At 44.5% G+C, this 19713-nt stretch overlaps 1 protein-coding gene across 2 annotated transcripts in view; it reads left to right on the top strand.

The window, feature by feature from the left end:
* Nucleotides 1-1629: 1629 nt before the first annotated feature.
* SSH1 (slingshot protein phosphatase 1) overlaps nt 1630-19713 on the top strand; it is a 102441-nt gene continuing 84357 nt past the window's right edge. Inside the window, exons 1-2 of one of the 2 annotated variants that reach the window (XM_074206079.1) lie at nt 1630-1758; nt 13508-13545. Coding sequence is in view for 1 of the 2 variants with exons in the window: in XM_074206078.1 (XP_074062179.1) it covers nt 2563-2631; nt 13508-13545 (107 nt within the window). In the remaining variant the exon portion in view is untranslated. Of the gene's footprint in view, nt 1759-2561; nt 2632-13507; nt 13546-19713 lie in introns of those variants that run through there. The other variant, XM_074206078.1, reaches the window with a different exon arrangement.

Raw genomic sequence — 19713 nt, 5'->3', positions numbered from 1 at the left:
GAGACCATCCATAAGTTCCTTTATCTCTCCCCATCTATAAAGGGAAACATGAACCTAATTCACAGTTATTATCATTCTTTTATGAGATAATCTATGCCAAGCATTTTGCAAATCTCCAAAGCTGATAGAATTTCAATTATATTATTTCTTTTAATTACATTTTTTGTGAACTGAGTGCAATTGCAAAGACTGGGTCAGACCGACACCGGAGGTTCAAAGAGAAAAACAAACTGCTTCGTGACCTTAATCATCAAACATTAATTGTTAAGTGCCTGCTATCTGTCAGTCAATGGGCTAAGCAGGAATACAAATACAAAGAAAAAAGGAAGGAAGGCAGACAGTGCCTCCCCTCAAGGAGCCTCCATTCCTTTTTTTTCCTGCAATACAACAAAAGCAACTTTATTTAGAAATGATAAATGTGAGCTATTATTATTGTTAAATGATAATATTTGTAAAGTTTTTAGTATGGCAAAAACGTGGCACATAGTAGGTGCTTCACAAATGTGAGCTTTTGTCGTTATCATTCAGTGATAATAATTGTAAAGTGATTTGTATGGTACCCAGATAGCACATAGTAGGTACTACTAGACATGAGTGCTAGGAAAAACTCTTTAGTTGGCTCTGTATAGGAATGAAAAAAATGAACAGATAGCATTAGTCTAACAGACCTCTAAAAGTTAACTGTGCACTGCATTGGGAAACCAAACAGAATTAGCCCCAAATGAATCTTAAATTAAATCTGCTAATTATTAAAGGAGTTTGCATTCTAATGAGGGGAGACTATGAGTGGGGAGAAGACAGGTAAGGTGGGAAAGACAGAAGAATCAGAAGTCAAAAAGAGAGGCAGAGGAATGAATGAAGGTATGAACATGGTGGGTCCAGTTCTAGGTCTTCCCTAAAATGGAGGGTCTCCAGGAACTGACCAATCAGAGGAAGAGGCTGAGGGATCTTCCAACTTACACAGAAGCTGGACAGGCCAGTGCTTCCATGGCTGGGGGCTACCATCCATGGAGGTAACATCACCTGTGGGAGATCTAAGACTTGGGAGACAAGCTCCCCTGGCATTTCTGGTGAGTGGACATCCTCTCGCCTCTGCTTAGGGAACTTGCCATTGAAGAGATCTCACTACCTTCTAAGGTGTCCTAAAATGCACCATTCACACTTTCTTCACCTGGTCACCTCTGGTCCAGGTCGCCCCTTAAAGCCACCAATGGGGCTGGAGAGCCAGGAACACCCATAGACTAGGCATCTGATGTCCCACCCTCTGGTTGCATGGCCCGGCCTCCTCTTTACTCCTATGCTCATTGATGACGGCACCTTTCTGTGTGCAGTTGGTCACTGGCATAGGCTGCAGCCTATTTCTATCTACCATGGGTTCCCCTTGTACTTGGGGTGTTGGGTAATTTCGTTTCCTCGCCGTCATTGGATCCTTGGGGAGCCCGGCGCCTCCACTGGGCTGCAGATGTCCCTCCAGACCATGCTGGAGTCTTCCTGCTCTGTCTTGCCAGGTGGTTCTAGAGGAGGAAGTGAGGCTGGCAGCGTTGCACACCCCACCCAGCCCGCCTAACCCCAGGTCACTTGCACTTGACTGCATACACACGCCATCTTCCGGAACAAAGGACGGCTAGCCATGAGAGAGTAGACTTGCCCAGGGAGATGCTGACCACCACAGTGGAATGGAGGCACCCTAAGGGGGCAGGAACTCTGTGTGTGTGTGTGTGTGTGTGTGTGCGCGCGCACACGTGCGCACATGTATAGGTATGTATATGTGTGCATGTGCGTATATGCACGTGTGCATGTGTGTATATGCGTGCATATGTGTATGTATAGGTATGTATATGTGTATGTGTGCATGTATAGGTATATGTGTGTGCGCATGTGTGTATATGTGTGCATGTGTATGTATATGTGTGTATGTGTGTGTGCATGTGTGTATGTGTGTGTGAGACTCCTGCAGGTAGACACCTCTGCAACCCTGTAGAGCCCGAGAGTTGACTGAATTGACCTGATCCGACCTGACCCAAGGGTCTGGGGCCCTCCTCCCACTGGCGCACATGGCCGACTCCCCTGCGCCCTCCGGGTCGGTCCCTGCCCATGATCTTGCTGGCCTGGGACCGGGCCAGGGGCAGCTGGGAGGTCCTGGGCAGAGCCTGGGGGGGGGGGGCTCGGAGCGGGGCGGGGGGGGGCCAGGCTCGGGGTGGCGGGGCGGCTCTTCTGGGGGGGGGGTCCCGGGAGCGCCTCCCAGGGCCGCAGGGCCCCGCCCTCAGCTGGGCCGGCCCGGGCGGGCCCCGGGGGGCGGGGCGGGGGGTTCTGGGGCCGCCCCGGCTCCGCCCCCTCCCGCCGGCCCTCGCCGCCCGCCCCGGGGAGGGGGGAGCACGTCGGAGGAAGAGGAAGAGCGGCGGGAGGGGGAGGGGGCGGAGGAGGCGGAGCCGGCGCAGGGCCCGGCTCCCCGGGGCGCCACGGAGGCCCCGCAGCCGCGGCCGAGGCCGCAGCCCAGGCCCCCCCGGCGGCGGCGCTAGCCCCGCGGCCCCCCGCGGCCCCCCGCCGCCCGTGGCCTCGGCCATGGCCCTGGTGACCCTGCAGCGCTCGCCCACGCCCAGCGCCGCCTCCTCGTCGGCCGGCACCAGCGAGGTGAGTGAGGGAGGGGCCGGGGCCCCCCCGGGACCCCCCCACGGCCGCGACCTCCCCCACGCCGGGGCCCCCCAGGGACCCCCCCCCCGGACATGGCCGGGGCCCCATCCCGACGCCCCGGCGGCTCTCTCTGGGGGGGGGTCCCTAGTTCGGCCCCGGGCCCCGCATCTCCGGGCTTGCCCGGCTCCGAGCCGCCCCGGGGGGCAGGTCAGCCTCCTGCGCCCCCTCCCAGTCTCTGGTCCCCCCCCGGGGCTCCCCCCCGCCGCTCCTCTGGGGGCGGGTCCTGAGTCCGGGTCTGCCTTGATGTGAGTGTGAAAGGGAGAGGAGAGGTGAGGGGGGGACAGAGACAGAGAGCAGAGAGAGCGCCTCTGCCATTCTGTGCCCCTCCTTTCTGGGGGGTGACATGTGAAGAGCCTGCGGGACCTGGGCTGACCGGAGGTGAGGGAGGGGATACTTGGTTACCGGGAGTACAGGGAGTCGTGAGCCCCGGGACCCCAGCCTGCCCTGAATGCCCACCCCTGGCCGCTGGGCCCTGGGCCTCTGCCCAGGCTGCCCTGGATGCTTACCCTGTAGATGGGCCTAGGGCTACAGAAGGGCATAAGGCATGTGCCGCCCTGGGGGGCAGGGGGGACCAGCAAACCTCCCGAGACTAGGACATTGCCCGGTCACTTCTGAAGGAGAGAAGGAAGGGGTGGGGTGGGGAAAGCTGCCTGAGGTCTTGGTGAAGGTCCATTTGGAAAGCCTGCCTCAGTTTCCTCCCTTGCAACTTTTACTTTTACTGGGCTGCCAGGGCATATCTGTACCAGGAGGCCTGGGTCTGCATCCTAGCATGGCCAAGCTTCCCTGAGATTCATTACCTCATCTCTAAAATGGGGATAAGAATGACCCCTGCGGTGGGTGCCTAAGGATCTCCTAGATGAGGAAGGCCCTTCACTTAGACAGATTGCCATTGCCTTCTCTACAGCACTTTAGGGTTCTCCAACTAGTATGGGCCAGAGGTGACTTCTGAGCTCAGCCCTTCCTGGTTGCCCGGCCAGCTTTTAATCCATAGTGACATGATGCCCGCAAGGGAGAAGAGATGTGGAAAGCTCTTGAAGGATTGTAGAAATGTCGGCTAATTATAATTAATGATTGCTACTCTCTCTCCGAAGGGAGCTAAGGCTTCTATCTGCTGTACCTGGGACAGGGGAACAGGGAGGAGCAGTGGGTGGAGCCCTGGACTTGGAGGCAGAACCCCAGCTTTATCGCTTAACTACCTTTGGGCCTCAGTTTCCTCTTCTGTCATAATTTAAGCCCATGACCCTTATAAGAGGGAGCAGCCTCATCTGGCAATTCCTTTGAGGCCGTGATGATGTTTTCTCCTGTACTTTGGGGAGCTGACATGTTAGATTGGGTCCCACCTTTCTCCAAGAGAGGGCTGTTCTTAAACCTATTAAAATTCTCAGCCCATCACCTTGCCAGCAGTGTCTGACCTCTGGGCCTACTTTGGGTTAACATTCTTAAAATGACTGTGGGCAGATTATTTTTATTTTTATTAAATTCCAACAACTCAGTGGACCCTGTGAAGAAGGTACAATTGGATTTCTTTCCTGCCCCTTTGGGATTCTGATGAAAAAATAGGTGTGAGAGAAGATAGGGTGTGCTGGGCTCCGAGTGCAAGGATAGGGGTGCCCCAGGTTCCAGGAGAAAAGAGGAGTCCTGGGCTAGAGTGAGGGATGAATCTTACTAAACAGAAATCAAAGCTCCCCGCTCTGAGCAGGTCATCAGAAACTTCTAGACTGTGGTGGTTACTAGGGGTGTCTTGGCTCCTCTGGGAGACTCATATCCTGGAAGGGAGAGGGTGGAGCATTATTCACTCTTTACATGCTACTCCTACCCCTGCCCCCTAAAGCCATTAACTTACCCATGTTCCCTGAGTGTTTATAGAATGCATAAAGGCAGCAAGATTGGGGGAGGGGGATTGTAAAATTCAAGAAAAATTAAAAAAATGTTTAATAGAATGAATGAAGGCACCAAAACCAGGAGCTGTTTGAGGAAAGGGAAGGAGATACTTGAGCCTTCCTTTGGTCAAAAGGATGTTGTTCTGAGTACACTAGGGGAAGGACATAAACCAGAGGCCTGGGCTTCAGACTTCCTTTGTAGTGAACTCATCTAGCTGGGTGACCCTGGCGGAGTCCTTCTTCTAAGGAAAGAGAAATAAGGTTGAACCAGATGATCATCAAAGCTTTGTCATTCTCTGTTCTAGGCTCTCTCCCAACTCTTACATCCCCTGTTCTAAGGCTCCTCCAAGCCTTGACATCCCCAGCTCTGATTGTATGAGCCATCATGTAGCCCCCACTTACACCCTAAACAAGGGCCTACCGTGATTTCTCGGTGTCTCTCCCCCCAGGGACCCAAAGGGCCCTAGCTCCTGACATACCTCACCATCTCACACAAAGCTGACTTCATATAGCCCCGAAATGCAGCTGCTTCTTGGGGTGAGACAGAGCAGACTCAGGCCCTGAGCCATCCCCCCACCTTCTTGGCTGTATCTCTCTCTCTCTTTCTGTCTCTTTCTCTTCTCTCTCCCCCTCTCTCTCTCCCCCTCTCCCCCTCCCTCCCTCATCTTTTCTTCTGTCTCTCCTCTCTTCTCTTTTTCTCCTTTTTTTCCCTCACTTCTTTTTCTCTTTCTCTCACATTCTCTCATTCTCTTTCTCTCCTCTATTTTGTTCTTTCATTCTCTCTTCTCTCTCTTCTCTTTTATCTGTCTCATTTTCTCTTCTCTATCTTTCTCTTCCTTCTCTTTTTGCTTTCTCACTTCTCTTTCTCTCACATTCTCTCCTCACTCTCTCTCTCATTCTCTTTCTCTCTCCTCTATCTTTTCCCCCCTCCCCCTCCCTCTCTTCTCCTCCTTCCTCACTCTCTGGTTCCTCCCCCCAGCCCTGTTTATCCGGACTGAGTGACATCATGCAGTTATGGCCATAGGGGAGAGAGAGACAAGCCATGGCTACTGTCTTTTTCCTGGGGCTGGGTTTGAAGTGAAACCACCTGGAGTAATTTGGACAGAGAAGATCTGGGTTCAAGTCTTTCCTCTGACACATAACTGACTATGTGACCTTGGACAATTCACTTCTCTTTTCTATGTCTCAAAGTAGGAGCTGATCTGTTGTTGTTTGAGGATGTTTTTCTTATCAGAACTTCCCTACATAGATGAAATCATTCAGTTGAAGGCATTTATTACTGGGGATACCAAAAAAAAAGGGAAAGAAGAGGTTTGGACAAAAAAAAAGGTGGGGGGGCAGGTTTGAACTGAGCTAAATTTTTAAAAATAAGAATTTCTACAAATAGACATGATGCTTATTGCACAGTAGACATCCAAGGCATTCCCTAGCATTCTGCAATTGTAGAGAGAAACTTAATCCATGGTAAAACTTGAAGGGACCTTCAGAATGACTTAGTCCAATCCCCTGATTTTATAGAGAAATTGAGGCCCACAAATAGCAGAGGGAACTTTCTCAAGGTCGTACAGATCAAACATGAGACTTAGGATTCTAACCCAGTTCTTTTGACTTCAAATCCAGGAGAATAAGCTGAGCTCAGAATATAATCAATTCAATTCAATAAACATTTATTAATTTTTATTAATTCATAGTAAAATTATTAATGCTATTATGTGCTAAGTACAGTGCTAGTCAGAGAATAGTCATTTTAGAGCCCAAAGGGAGTTTTAGAGGTGGCCTCATCCAACCCTATCATTTCAAAGAGGCCCATGGAGGGGAAAGGACTCTGCAAGTGTCCCACAGGTTAGCGAATGGCAGGGTTCCTATGCCGCCAAGTCCAACTCTCTTTGTCCAACAAGGTTTTCCCATTTCTCTGGGTGTAGCAGGCCAGGCAGTAGGTGCCAAGCTTGGGTGACTTTCCTCTCGACTGGGTCTTCCAGCATTCTCCCTTGGAATGAAGTCCCTAGCTTGGCTCCCTGGGCAGCTTGGCCTCTCCCTGCCTGGGTGTCCTGTTCCTCCTCTCACCACGGTGCCCAGGGCCAGCTTCCCTCTCAGTTCAGCCTCCCATCTCTCCCAGCCATCACTGCTTTCCAGGTTTCTCCTTCCCCTCTCAATGGACACCTCTGTGTGACAGACAGAATATGCCAAGCCCCAGTGGACTGAGCCGTTGGGGATTTTTTTTCTTTCTGGTTTTCTGTGTACAGAGGTAAAAAATGAAGAAAAATAACTTCAGAGCCCAAGAAGAAATAATTCTTGACCTTTCAGAAATCCTTTAAGGCATAATAAATATTGTTTGTTCTAGCTTTACATAAATGAAACTACCTAGAATATTTCGTAGTTCACATCTTGGTGATTTTCAAGGCAATTTTAAGGGGTTTTTTACATGTAAAAGTATTGAGTTTGACATCAAAGGACATGAATTTGAATCTATTTTTACTGGGATTTGAACTACTTTCTTAGACAAGTCTTTTCCCCTCTCTCTGCCTTAGTTTCTTCATCTGTAAAACAAGAGGGTTGGTCTTGAGAGCCTTCTGAGGTTTCTGTCAGCACTAGATCATGAGCCTTATTCTCATGGCTTGAATTCAAAGCTCAGCCCTATCATTTGTTAGGTGTGGGACCATGGGCAAGTCACTTCCTTTGTTAACTCAATTTCTTCAACTAAGAAGCCAGAATGTGATAAGCCTTGGACCACCTCTCAGACTGGGCAGTGGGGACTGAAGGGCTTTGTCAATCTAAATATATCAAGGAAAGGGAGTTGTCTGTCCTTTTGACTACTTCCAGTTTCTCTGTTTGCAAGTTGTCTTCCCTATTAGACTGGGAGCGCCCTGAAGGAAGGAGCTAATTCTGGCTGCTCAGCACCTAGCAGTGTCTGACATGTAATAGTCTCAATGTTTGTTTGGATGGAATGGTTGTCAATCTTCTTCGATGAAAATAGTATGAAAATCCTTTTGGTGGATGAGTGGAGGATGGGTTGCTGTAGGGGGAGACTTCAGGCCTGCTGACCCTCTTGCGGGCTTTGTGCCAACCCCAGCCGAGGGGATTTCACCCAGGTGAAACTGACCAGAGATATATATAGTAGTATGGTGAAACTCACCGGATAATATATATATATATATGTACACACACACACACACACACAGTATGGTGAAACTGATCAGAGATATATGTATAATATGGTGAAACTGACATATATATATATATATATGTATATATATTGAGAGAGATAGAGATAGATAGTAGTATGGCGAAACTAACCAGAGATATATATATACTGACCAGAAATATATGTATAATATGGTGAAACTGACATTATATATATATATATTTTGAGAGAGATAGAGATAGATAGTAGTATGGCGAAACTAACCAGAGATATATATATATACTGACCAGAAATATATGCAGTATGGTGAAACTGACCAGAGATATACGTATAATATGGTGAAACTGACATATATATATATATATATATATATATATATATATATATATGTATTGAGAGAGATAGAGATAGATAGTAGTATGGCGAAACTAACCAGAGATATATATATATACTGACCAGAAATATATGCAGTATGGTGAAACTGACCAGAGATATATGTATAATATGGTGAAACTGACATATATATATACATATATATATATATATGTATATATATATATGTATATATATTGAGAGAGATAGAGATAGATAGTAGTATGGCGAAACTAACCAGAGATATATATATATATACTGACCAGAAATATATGCAGTATGGTGAAACTGACCAGAGATATATGTATAATATGGTGAAACTGACATATATATATATACATATATATATATATATATATGTATATATATATATATGTATATATATTGAGAGAGATAGAGATAGATAGTAGTATGGCGAAACTAACCAGAGATATATATATACTGACCAGAAATATATGCAGTATGGTGAAACTGACCAGAGATATATGTATAATATGGTGAAACTGACATAAATATATATATATATTTTGAGAGAGAGAGAGAGAGTAGTATGGCGAAACTAACCAGAGATATATATATATACTGACCAGAAATATATGCAGTATGGTGAAACTGACCAGAGATATATGTATAATATGGTGAAACTGACATATATATATATATATATATATATATATATATATATATATATATATGTATTTTGAGAGAGATAGAGATAGATAGTAGTATGGCGAAACTAACCAGAGATATATATATACTGACCAGAAATATATGCAGTATGGTGAAACTGACCAGAGATATATGTATAATATGGTGAAACTGACATATATATATATATATATATATATATATATATATATATATATATGTATTGAGAGAGATAGAGATAGATAGTAGTATGGCGAAACTAACCAGAGATATATATATATACTGACCAGAAATATATGCAGTATGGTGAAACTGACCAGAGATATATGTATAATATGGTGAAACTGACATATATATATATATATATATATATATATATATATATATATATGTATTTTGAGAGAGATAGAGATAGATAGTAGTATGGCGAAACTAACCAGAGATATATATATACTGACCAGAAATATATGCAGTATGGTGAAACTGACCAGAGATATATGTATAATATGGTGAAACTGACATATATATATATATATATATATATATATATATATATATATATATATATATATATGTATTGAGAGAGATAGAGATAGATAGTAGTATGGCGAAACTAACCAGAGATATATATATATACTGACCAGAAATATATGCAGTATGGTGAAACTGACCAGAGATATACGTATAATATGGTGAAACTGACATATATATATATATATATATATATATATATATATATATATATATATATGTATTGAGAGAGAGAGAGAGAGAGAGTAGTATGGCAAAACTGACCAGATAAATATATATATGTATGTATATGTATTATGGTGAAACTGACCAGAGATAGATACAGTATAGCGAAACTGACCAGAGATAGATACAGTATGGTGAAACTGACCAGAGAGATATAGTAGTATGGTGAAACTGACCAGAGATGTTGCAATTTTGAAATAGAGAGCTGCCCCCACGGTGGGACCGATGAGAGACCCAATACAGATGAAGGTAATGGCCCAGCTTCACCGAGATGTGAACTATGAAACATTCTAGGTGGTAGGTTTATGTATGTAAACCTAGAGCAAACAACATGGGGGTGAGAGATAGTGAGGAGCCCAGGATGACTCCTAGGTTGTGAGTCTGAGGGATTGGGAAAATGGTGATGCCTTGATGGTAATATGGAAGGGGAGAGGAGAGGGAAGGATTTAGGGGGAAAGAAAGTGAGTTTTGTTTTGGTTGAGTTTCAGATGTCTTTGGAACATCCAGTTCAAGTAGGCAGTTGAAGATTCAGCACTGGAGATCAGGGGAAAAGATTAGGGCTGTTTAAGTTGATCTGAGAGGTTTGAGGTGATGAAATCACCAAGACAAGTAATATAAAGGAAGAAGAGAAGCCTGGGACAAAGCCCTGTGTGACACCTGTGGTTAGAAGCCATGGTCCAGACGAGGAGACTTCAGATAGATCAGAGGAGAACCAGGACAGAATCGTGTTCCAAAAACCCAGAGAGAGGAAACTATCAAGGAAAAGAAGATGATCAACAGTGAGTGGTCAAGAAGAATGAGAATTGATAAAAGACTATTATTAGAATTGGCAATTAAGAGATCATTGGCATCATTCCCCAACTGACAGATGGTCAAAGGATATGAATGGGCAGTCTTCAGAAGAAGAAATCAAAACTATCTTCAAATGAAAAATATGCTTTAAATCGCTATTGATTAGAGAAATTCCAAATGAAAGCAACTGTGAGGGGATACCTCACACCCTATCTGATTGACTAATAAGACAGAAAAGGAAAATGACAAATGAAGGGGATGTGGGAAAATTAGGACACTAATGGATTGTTGATGGAATTGTGAACTGGTCCAAGCCATTCTGGAGAGCAGTTTGGAACTATACCCAAAGGGAATACTATGCAGACCCAACATGCACATTACTTGGTGTGTATTCCAAAGATCAAAGAAAAGCGAAAAGTATATATTTATCAAAAATATTTATAGCAGTTTTTTTGTGGGGTCAAAGAATTGGAAATTGAGGGGATTCTCATCACCTGGGGAATAGCTGAACGAGTTGTCCTGACTGTGATGGAGTACTGCTCTATAAGAAATGACAAGTATGATGGTTTCAGAAATACTTTGGAAGTCTTATATTAACTAATGCAAAGTGAAGTGAGCAGAACCAGAGAACATTGTACACAGTAACAAAAATATTCTAATGGTTATCAGTTGTGAATGACTTAACTATTTTCAGCAGTCCAATGATTCAGGACAATTCCAAAGACTTAGATGAAAAATACTGTAGACCTTCAGAGAGAGAACTGATGGAATCTGAGTATAATTGAAGCATTATTTTTTCACTATCTCATTTTTCTTTCCCCCCCCTCACATTGCTAATATGGACATATATTTTGTATTATCTCACATGTATAATTGATGTTACATTTCTTACCTTCTCAAAAGATAGGGGTATATATAGGTGTATATGTGTAAATGTACAATATACATTAACCTCTATGTGGATATATCTATATTTACATCTACATGTACATCTACATTTATATATCTTGTGGGATTGGATAGATCAGGAGAGGGCTTTTTGAGGCTATAATCCAGAGTTGGCCTTTGAGAAGGCTTGATTATACAAGACATCACAGCAAATGATTTGAGAATGGAAGATGATATCAAATTGAACTGGTTCATCAAGGGCTTGACATTGAGAAGGAAGGAGAGGTCAGTCAGGGCTTTGTCCATTCCTGTCACTCTTGTATTGCTGATATGATTGCCACCTCCTGGTAAGGCCTTGATCAGTCCAAATTCTGCTTATGGGCAATGGACAGTGGAAAAATTCACTGAATTTAGAATAAATGACCTTGCATTTGATTGCAAGTTCTACTTAAAAAAGGAGAGATTTGCAAATCAAGGGTATGAGTCTATGCCCTTCATTTTAAAAATGAGAAAACTGAAGGTCAAAGAGTGGACCAGGGTCACATAGCCAATAAGAATATGAGGCAGAATTTGATCTCAGATCGTCTTGACTCCAAGCCCAGCTTGTTCAGTTGTATCAGACTTGATGACTCATGGATTTGTCCACGGAATTTTCTTGGGAAAGATACTGGACTGATTTACTGTTTCCTTCTCTGATATGTCCCCATTGTACAAATGAGGAACTGAGGCAAATAGAAGTTAAGTGACTTACTCAGGATCACACAGCTATTATGTGTCTGAGGCTATATTAGAACTCAGATCTTCCTGACTGGAGGTCTTGTGCTCTTTGTACTATGGTGCCACCCAGGGGCCCCCATGGCAGCACTGAATGGTATTTCTTGGCAGTTACTCAGATGATTGGTAGACTAGTAATAGGATGAGAAATGAATAACTCCTTAGAAATAGGGGCACTTGTGGATTTAGTGGGGCAGGAACAGGCAGAAATCTGGCAGATCAGGTGCTCTCAGGGTAAACTTTTGGTGAAATAATTCCCTCCATGGGCCTCAGTTTCCACATCATTCAAGAGGATTGTGAGACTCTGCTATTGATTCCTTTTTTGTTTTGTTTTTTGCAAGGCAGTGAGGTTAAGTGACTTGCCCAAGGTCACATAGCTAGGTAATTATTAAGTGCCTGAGGTCAAATGTGAACTCAGGTCCTCCTGATACGAGGGCCCCTGCTCTATCCATTGCCTCACCTAGCTGCCTTGGCGCTATTGATTCCTAATCTTTGGTCCTGAACTCTGGAACTGGGGGTGGGTAGGCTCTAGATGAGGGTGAGAGTGATAGAGTTCATAAAGCATCATTGAGTACATCCATATGCCAATCAAACCATCAGGTGATTTAGGATTAAGGTAGACTGAATAAGTAATGTTTTACACACACACACACACCCCATTTTTCAAAGAAATAGAAATATTTTTATGCTGAATAAAATAGTTTCATTTTAAAGGGCTATTGAGTCCTCCAGTACAAGTCTTCTTATATTTTCTCGTTTAATAGTTGACAACTATCATCATAGGGATAAAGAGGAAGCTCTTAAAACATTTGTATATTTTGGGAATCTTTGATCTGTTCCATCTCAGGGCCCCTCTCAGCACTGACATTCTCTCTTCCAAAATCTCTCCCAGCTCTGTTCTCTGTTCTAAGGCTCCCCCTACCTCGGAGGTTCTCTGTTTTAAGGATCCTTCTAGCTCTCAGTCTCCATGATTCTTTACAAATACAAAAATCAATTAAACACCCACTGTGCAAAGCCCTTGCTCTAGCCATAACAGAGAGTAAGAGTTTAGATAAAACATGGTTCCTACACTCAAGGAAATGACTTACTTGGTGGGGAAATAAAAATATAAAAACATTTTTCTACAGCCAAATGATATAGCTGAGCCATCTTTGAAAGGTGTCCAGGGTGCCATGATAGGTAGTATCTGTTAGCATAGAGCATGGAAGGGCCATGAAGGATCCTTCTGGAATATCAGTAGGTATAGAGAGTGAGTATTGTAGGAAAAGGGTGTGGAAGGGATGCCAGCTTGAGGAAGGCCTTGAATGCCAGACAAAAGTTTTTTAGGAGACCTTTAGAGTCAGAGTTCAGCCCTTTCATTTTCCAGTTGAATACACACCAAGGCCTAGAGAAGGGTCTGGGACAGGATTCAAACTTTGGTCTTCCTGACCCCCATTCTCTGTAGCCAGCACCTAAGATTTTACTCCTGAGCACTGAGTGATAATTTGGAGTAAGGGGGTGGCACCTGCCACCTGATTCTTCTTTCTCTCTCTCATTCATTCTTTCTCTCTTTCTCTCTTTTCAGGAGGTTGGCAGCGATGAAGACCGAAAATTAAATCTCAGGTAAGTGGTGAAATGGCATCATTCCCCTTTGCTCCTGCCTTGATTGGTTCTGGAATCTCAGGATTCCAAGACTAAGCTTGACCTGGGTCTGCCATGGATGGCCTTGTTCAGTTCACCAGGGACACTTCTTCATGTGAAAATCTCTAAAAATGTAACCTAGCTCTTGGCATTTCCTGGGTTAGGAAGAACCCAACCTTAACCACCCTTTTTATCGAAACAAGCAAACAAAAAAAATTGAGATGTAGCCTCTAATTATCATATTTGCTAACAGAGGAACACAAGTATGTGTTCCTTTGGGCAGTGGGACTTGCCCTGTGGTTTGGGTGTTGGTTTGTTTTCTAAAAGTCTCAAGCTTTGTTATGATCGGTGCTCTGGGAACCAAAAAGACTAGAGTCAGTGTGGTGCAGAGGAAGGAGGTGAGGCAAGAAGCCCTTATCTCCTCTCTGGGCCTCAGCTTCTTCATTGTAAAATGAGGAATCTGGACTAAATACTTTCCCAGCCCCACTGCCTCCAGAGCTAGGATGATGCTCTACTCCTACCTATGTTCAGATGACCGTGGGCAAATCACTTAACTTCTGTAAAATGTGTGTTGGACTAGGTGACTTCCAATCAATTAAATCAGCCAATAACCGGTAATTACTAAATGTGAGTATGTGATGGGCACTGTAAAGTGAAAGGGCTGGATTAGTTGACTCCTCAAATCCAGGGCAGCTAGGTGGTACCATAATGTAGAGTGCTAGGAGGCCAGTAATGAGGAAGACTCCTCTTCCTCGGACACTTACTAGCTGTGTAACCTTGGGCAAGTCACTTAACCCCATTTGCCTCAGTTTCCTCATCTGTAAAATGAGCAAGCCATTCTGGTATCTCAGCCAAAAAACCACAAGTGGGGTCTCAAAGAGTTGTACAGGACTGAAAAATGATTAAATAACAATAAAATCCCATCTAGCTCTAGGTCTGAAATCCTATAATAGTGGAAAGAAAAGAAGAGAATTTATATAGGGTCTTCTGTGTACAAGGCCATGTGCTAGGAACTTCTTACAAGTATTATCTCATTTGATCCTCACAACAGCCCTTTGAGCTACATAATCCCCATTTTATAGTTGAGGAAACTGAAGCAAATAGTGGTTGATCTTGACTCTAAGCCTAGCAGTCTATCCACCCCCTTGCCCAACTGTCTGAGACTGAAGGTCTGAGGAAAAACTGGTTTTTATTCTGTGAGAATTACATATGGAGAGCCAGAAATGACCTTCTGTGACATTTATAGAGTCATTTACAGAATAATAGAAGTGAAATTTGAATCCAGGCTTTATTTCTCTAAATCCAGATCTTGGAAGAATGTATTTAGAACTCTGAGGTTGGCAGTGCATTGAAGATGGCAGTGAAAATTTGTGTAATTAAGCCAGGTCTGCCTGGGGTTTGTGTGTGTGTGTGTGTGTGTGTGTGTGTGTGTGTGTCTGTCTGTCTGTCTGTCTGTCTGTGTGTTCAGGGATGGGGAAAATTATCTTTGTTGTCAAGTTTGCATGGAAAATATTTTTGACTCTCCTGCACAAGTTGATGCTAGGCCATCATTACAGTCTGTTTTCCTTTGCCTAGACTGTATTTTCAGTGAAGGAACTCTGGACTCCAGGATTAGCACCCCACCCCTACCCCACCCCACCCACCCACCCTTGGGCTCCCCTGGGAGTTCAGAGATGGTGAAGAACCAGGAGTCTTGGAACACGGAGGTTTCCAAGGGGGGGCAGTAATGGACCGTAATAGAGATGAGGGACTTCCTTGATGACTTACTATATGGGAATGAGGGTGGAGACTGGAGCATAGGAAAACAGAAATCTGCTTGGGAATGTCCTGATCTTAATAGAGAAGGAGGAATTGTAGAAAAACCTGTAGCTGGGCAAGTTGACTATCTGATGCTCCATGTGAGTCAGTTAGAAATCCCCCTTTCTTCATCTGTAAAGTGAGGGGATAGACTCCATGACCGCTGAGGCCCTCCCAGCTCTGACCTTCCCTTGTTCCATGACCCTCCCAGCCCTGACAGCCCCTGTTCTAAGCCCCCTCCCAGCTCTGCCATTCGATCTAGGCCATCCCTCACTTAGCTTGCCAAGTGTAATTTCTATATCACAAGTGTGACCATGTCCCTCACCTAATCAGTAAGCTCCAGAGACTACCTTTTATTCCCTCCAGTATCAAATATAAGGCCCTTTTTTTGGATTCCAAAGCTCTCCCTCCCTTGTTCCTTGCTTTTCCTGTCTTCTTACGTCTTCCTTACTCATGACTCTGGCCTCCTGACTGTTCTTGGCCAAGACAGATGCTCCGTTTGCTGACTCTGCTCATTTTCACTAGATAGAAGTTCTGGACCCAGAAGGCTCTTCCTCCTCATCTCTCCCTCCTGGTCCCCCCCCTTGGCCTCTTTCAAGTCCCAGTTAAAATCATCTCCCCTTCACTAGGAAACTGGTACCTTTTCTGTCCTCCTGGATTCCTCCTCTACAGAACTGTTTGTGTGTTCCAAGCCTGGCATTAGACTGTGGTCTCCTTGAGGTTTTCTGCTGCCTGTCTTTGTCTCCTTATTGATCAGCACAGCTGTGGATAGTGGGCCCCGAGCCCAGGGTGGGCAGACTTTGGGTCCTCCCAGCCCTGACCTTCCATGGTCTACAGCCCCCTTTCTACCCTCCTGAGCTCTGATACACTCGGTCCTAACACCCCTCTGGAGTCTGGCTTTGGTGTCTTCTCCTAATCGCACCAGTAGTTTACTGGGGATTGGAACCCCTTGGGTAGTCTCGACCTGTCCTTCTTGGCCTTGCCTCATCAGAATCACAGAACTGGAGGCTGAAAGGACCTCGGGGGCCATCTTGACCAACCCATATGCTAAAGGAGCCTCACCATTTCAGAGCATTATTTTTTGCTTTTAAATGACCTCCCTTCACTAACAAGTTTGATTTCAAACAAAACAAAAAAAAAAAAAGGAAGAAATGACAACCGGTACTTTATCATTTGAACCCTGTGATTCGGTGATGGTGGCCTTGTTCTCTAAACTGTAAAGCTTAAAACTAAAAATCCCCTCATTTCTCAGAAGAGGAAATTGAAGCTGAGAAAAGGGAAATACTCCCTCCCCCAACCCCCCCAAAACTAAGTATATGGAGGCCATCCCCTCCCATCTCTTTCCCCCTTTAGGCTTTCCGGATACCTGGGTCAAGGCTACTTTCTCCCTGTGACTTTTGAACACATCACTTAAACTCTTTAGGCCTTAGATTCTTCATCTTGAAAACTAATATGAAAGAAACATGGGAGAGGTACTCTATTTTCAGTTTAGGACTTGGGTTCTAGATTCCATACCTTGAATGACATTGGTTAAGTCATTTCATGAATAGTGTTGGTGGTTGTGGCGTAGTGGATAAAGCACCGGCCCTGGAGTCAGGAGTACCTGGGTTCAAATCCGGTCTCAGACACTTAATAATGACCTAGCTGTGTGGCCTTGGGCAAGCCACTTAATCCCTTTTGCCTTATGAAAACCTAGAGAAAAAAAAAAGGACCAAGACATCTGGGAGGTGTTGCTGAATGGATGAATGAATGAGCTGTTATGTGCTAGGTACCATCCTAAGCCTTAGGGGATGAAGAAGCAAAATGAAGGTCTCTGCCCTTAAGGGGCAAACTGTTAGGGGAGTGGTGACCAGGGATGGATATTTTAGTTTGGACCTTCATGTGACTGAGGAGTGGACTCTTAGGGAAATGGATTGACACACCCTTTGGAGCAAGGACTGCCTTTGCCTTTTTGGTTTTTTGTAAGGCAATGGGGTTAAGTGACTTGCCCAAGGCAGTGTCTGGGGTCCTCCTGACTCCAAGGCCAGTGCTCTAGTCACTGCACCACCTAGTTGCCCCCTTTTGCTTTTTTGTATCCTCAGCTTAGCACAGGATCTTACATATGCTGTTGTTGTTCAACCCTTTCAATCGCGGCCAACTCTTCATGACCCCATTTGGGTTTCTCTTGGCAGAGAAACTGAAGTAATTTGCCATTTCCTTTTTGAGCTCATTTTACAAACGAGGAAATTGAGGCAAATGGTGAAATGACTTGCCCAGGGTCACACTGCTTTTGTTAGTTTGTCCTTCAGTCTCGAAGAAGACCATGACATCAGGGATGTGAGGCCATGACATGCAAATGAATTGGATCTAAGAGAGACAAGGCTGTGCAAAGTCATCAGCCTCACTTTTCCTCTGGAACCATCTGGATTCAGTGCCAAATATGGATCAGGATGACTGGATGTGACCCTGGTTACAGAAGAGACCTTGGCCTTTTTAAGCAAAGGTCTTTAACAGGTCTCAGTTTGACCAAGGAAACATCCATTCTGTGTTCTAGGCACAGTAAAAGTGGAAATGAAATGAATGGCCTCATTTACCTAGTCCAAAAAAAAAAATCTATCTGGGAGGGGAAGACCCTTAGGGTTTCTGACCAAAACAGGAAAAAAATGCTATTTTACCTTCACTCTAAGCCATTCAGGACTCAACCAATGACCTACACAGTTAGTAACTTGTCTTTGGTCAGATTTGAACTCAGGAAAATGAGTCTTCTGACCTGGGCTTTTTCCACTCTGCTTCCCTCTAGCTAACTCTCCTAGCTTCAGACTTCATTCAGATCTCACCTTCTTTAGGAAGTCTTGCCCTTCTGCCCTCATATATCTCCCAAAGACGAGGTTACCCACTATTTATACTGTGTATATGTGTGTGTGTGTGTGTGTGTGTGTGTGTGTGTGTGTTGTCTCCCCATTAGAATGAGTGCTCTGGAGGGCAGAGGTCGTGTTTTTGCCTTTCTTTGTGCCCCTGACTCTTAAGTGATTAATCAATCAGGGTTGATTGGCTACCTTCCACTCTGCCCATCTTATTTGCTATTACTTCCTTGAACATAGCTCTCATGGGTCCAGCTGGCTGGTTGGGAACTTTGATTTCCGACTGGAAGAGACCTCAGTAGGCCATCTGGTCCACTCATTTTCCTGAGAGGGCCAGAGAGGGAAAGAGCTTGGTGAAGGTCACACAACCAGTTTGGGTCTCCTACGAGCCAGCCATTCCTGTGAACCTTTGGGCAGATGGTCTCCCCTCACCTCTCATTTCTTTTGCCAGGCTCAAGTTTCTAGTTCTTGCATGAAGCCTTTCCTGAGTCCCATCCCTTATTAACCCATTCTCCCTCTTAAACTGTCTTAGTGTTAGCTTTTAGTACATTCTGAATTTGTTAACCTCTGTTCATTTGCAGTTTGCCTAGTAGGCCGCAGAGACTTCCTTAATTTTTTGGTTCATCTTCCTGACTCCAAGCTTGGCTTATCATGTAGTAGGTGCATAATAAATGCTGAAATGGGGAGGCGGGTGTAAGTAGTGTTTGGGATTTCCTCTTTATCAGGGCAGAACCTACCTTCTCAGTGACAAGTGAAGGAATATTTAACTTTGGACTCGGGAGAATACCCCCAGCCTGGTAAAATGCAAATTCTGGTAGAATAATTTAGAGTTTAGGCAATTTCTTTAATCACTTGTTGTTGAAAAGCAGTTCACCCTAGAGAGAAACCTGCTTCTGTTTTTCTTCCTTCTTTTCTTTTCCTTCCTTCTCTGTGTCACTATCTGCTCCTGAATATACCTTTTAAAGGCTGGCATCCTTGCTGCCCACAGGCACTTGGGAAGCAGATGGTCCTGCTGACAGCCAAGTTCTGGCTACCTTCCTGTAGGGGACTAGTCAGTGTTTGGGGAGAAATGGTGTGATACTGTCAGAGCAGGTGAGGGGCCACAGGATAGTGGCCTCAGGCCTGGACTTTACTCTTCCTTTGTCACTTCCAGGTCCTATGAATTTAGGAAAAACTTTTAACTGATCTCTTTCTAACATTTCCCCCTTTTCTTTTTGAAACCTGGACTTTAAACCTCTTGGATCCTAGATTTAAAACTAGAGAAGACTTCTTGAGTAGTCCACCTAATTTATAGATAAAGACACCAAAGCCCAGAGAGGAGAGTCACTGAAGAACATAGATTACAACTGGAAGACCTCACCCTTCATTAGTGAGGAAGAATATTGAGAGGTAGCGCCCCTGCAGTGGCTAGAGTTCTAATCTTGGAATCTATTGAATATGAGGTTGAATCCCACCGTTGACACTAGCTATGTGACCTTGAGCAAGTCACTTAACTCTTGCCTGCCTCAGTTTC

The sequence above is a fragment of the Macrotis lagotis genome, chromosome X, assembly GCF_037893015.1.
Source record: "Macrotis lagotis isolate mMagLag1 chromosome X, bilby.v1.9.chrom.fasta, whole genome shotgun sequence".
Classification (NCBI taxonomy): domain Eukaryota; kingdom Metazoa; phylum Chordata; class Mammalia; order Peramelemorphia; family Peramelidae; genus Macrotis; species Macrotis lagotis.
The sequence above is the reverse complement of the archived record's forward strand: the minus strand, read 5'-3'. Positions and strand labels throughout refer to the sequence as shown.